Source organism: Meleagris gallopavo, unplaced genomic scaffold, assembly GCF_000146605.3.
Source record: "Meleagris gallopavo isolate NT-WF06-2002-E0010 breed Aviagen turkey brand Nicholas breeding stock unplaced genomic scaffold, Turkey_5.1 ChrUn_random_7180001954795, whole genome shotgun sequence".
Lineage (NCBI taxonomy): Eukaryota > Metazoa > Chordata > Aves > Galliformes > Phasianidae > Meleagris > Meleagris gallopavo.
Window position 1 is genome coordinate 1 of NW_011215705.1, and position 1,914 is coordinate 1,914.

Here is a 1,914-nt window from a genome sequence, read left to right on the forward strand (position 1 = left end):
CCAAATACAACCCCAAATACAGCCCCAAATACAGCCCCAAATACAGCCTCAAATACAACCCCAAATACAACCCCAAATACAGCCCCAAATACAACCCCAAATACAGCCCCAAATACAACCCCAAACACAGCACCAATCCCAAATACAGCACCAATACCAACCCCACGCACGGCACCCATCCCAGACACAGCCCCAAATCCCAAATACAACCCCACGCACGGCACCCATCCCACATACAACCCCAAATCCCAAATACAACCCCAAACACAGCACCAATCCCAAATACAGCACCAATACCAACCCCACGCACGGCACCATCCCAGACACAACCCCAAATCCCAAATACAACCCCAAACACAGCACCAATCCCACATAGAACCCCAAATACAACCCCAAATACAACCCCACACACGGCACCCATCCCAAATACAACCCCAAATACAACCCCAAATACAACCCCACACACGGCACCCATCCCAAATACAACCCCAAATACAACCCCAAATACAACCCCAAATACAACCCCATGCACGGCACCCATCCCAATTACAACCCCAAATACAACCCCAAATACAACCCCAAATACAATCCCAAATACAACCCCAAATACAACCCCACGCACGGCACCCATCCCACATACAGCCCCAAATACAACCCCAAATACAACCCCAAATACAACCCTACACACAGCACCGACCCCAAATACAACCCCAAATACAACCCCACGCACGGCACCAATCCCAAATACAACCCCAAATACAACCCCAAATCCCAAATACAACCCCATGCACGGCACCCATCCCAGACACAGCCCCAAATCCCAAATACAACCCCACACACAGCACCAATCCCAAATACAGCACCAATACCAACCCCACGCACGGCACCCATCCCAGACACAGCCCCAAATCCCACACACGGCACCGATCCCAGACACACCCCAAATACAACCCCACGCACGGCACCCATCCCAGACACAGCACCAATCCCAAACACAACCCCAGACACAGCACCAATCCCAAATACAACCCCAAATCCCAAACACAGCACCAATTCCAAATACAGCACCAATCCCAAACACAGCACCAATCCCAAATACAGCACCAACCCCAAATACAGCACCAATCCCAAACACAGCACCAATCCCAAATACAGCACCAATCCCAAATACAGCACCAATCCCAAACACAGCACCAATCTCAAATACAGCACCAATCCCAATTACAGCACCAATCCCAAATACAGCACCAATCCCAAATACAACCCCACACACAGCACCAATCCCAAATACAGCACCAATCCCAAATACAACCCCACACACAGCACCAATCCCAAATACAATCCCAAATACAACCCCACGCACGGCACCAATCCCAAATACAACCCCAAATACAACCCCACGCACAGCACCAATCCCAGACACAACCCCAAATCCCAAACACAGCACCAATCCCAAATACAACCCCAAATCCCACACACGGCACCAATCCCAAATACAACCCCAAATCCCAACTCCAAATCCCAACCCCACACACGGCACCAATCCCAGACACAGCACCAATCCCAAATACAGCACCAACCCCAAATCCCAATCCCACACACAGCACCAATCCCAAATACAGCACAAATCCCAAATACAAACACAAATCCCAAACACAGCACCAATCCCAAATACAGCACCAACCCCAAATACAACCCCAAATCCCAATCCCACACACAGCACCAATCCCAAATACAGCACAAATCCCAAATACAACCCCAAATCCCAAACACAGCACCAATCCCAAATACAACCCCAAATCCCAACCCCACGCATGGCACCAATCCCAAATACAGCACCAACCCCAAATCCCAACCCCACGCATGGCACCAATCCCAAATACAGCACCAACCCCAAATCCCAACCCCACACAC

The 1,914-nt window shown here is 50.2% G+C and overlaps 1 protein-coding gene across 1 annotated transcript; it reads left to right on the forward strand.

Moving 5' to 3' along the window:
- Positions 1 to 715: 715 nt before the first annotated feature.
- Positions 716 to 1,884, forward strand: LOC109365089 (platelet glycoprotein Ib alpha chain-like; the record flags this gene model as incomplete). Its single annotated transcript, XM_019611708.2, has 1 exon — positions 716 to 1,884. A coding segment is annotated over exon 1 (1,099 nt), but the record flags the coding sequence as incomplete, so codon positions are not given.
- Between the last annotated feature and the right edge of the window lie 30 nt (positions 1,885 to 1,914).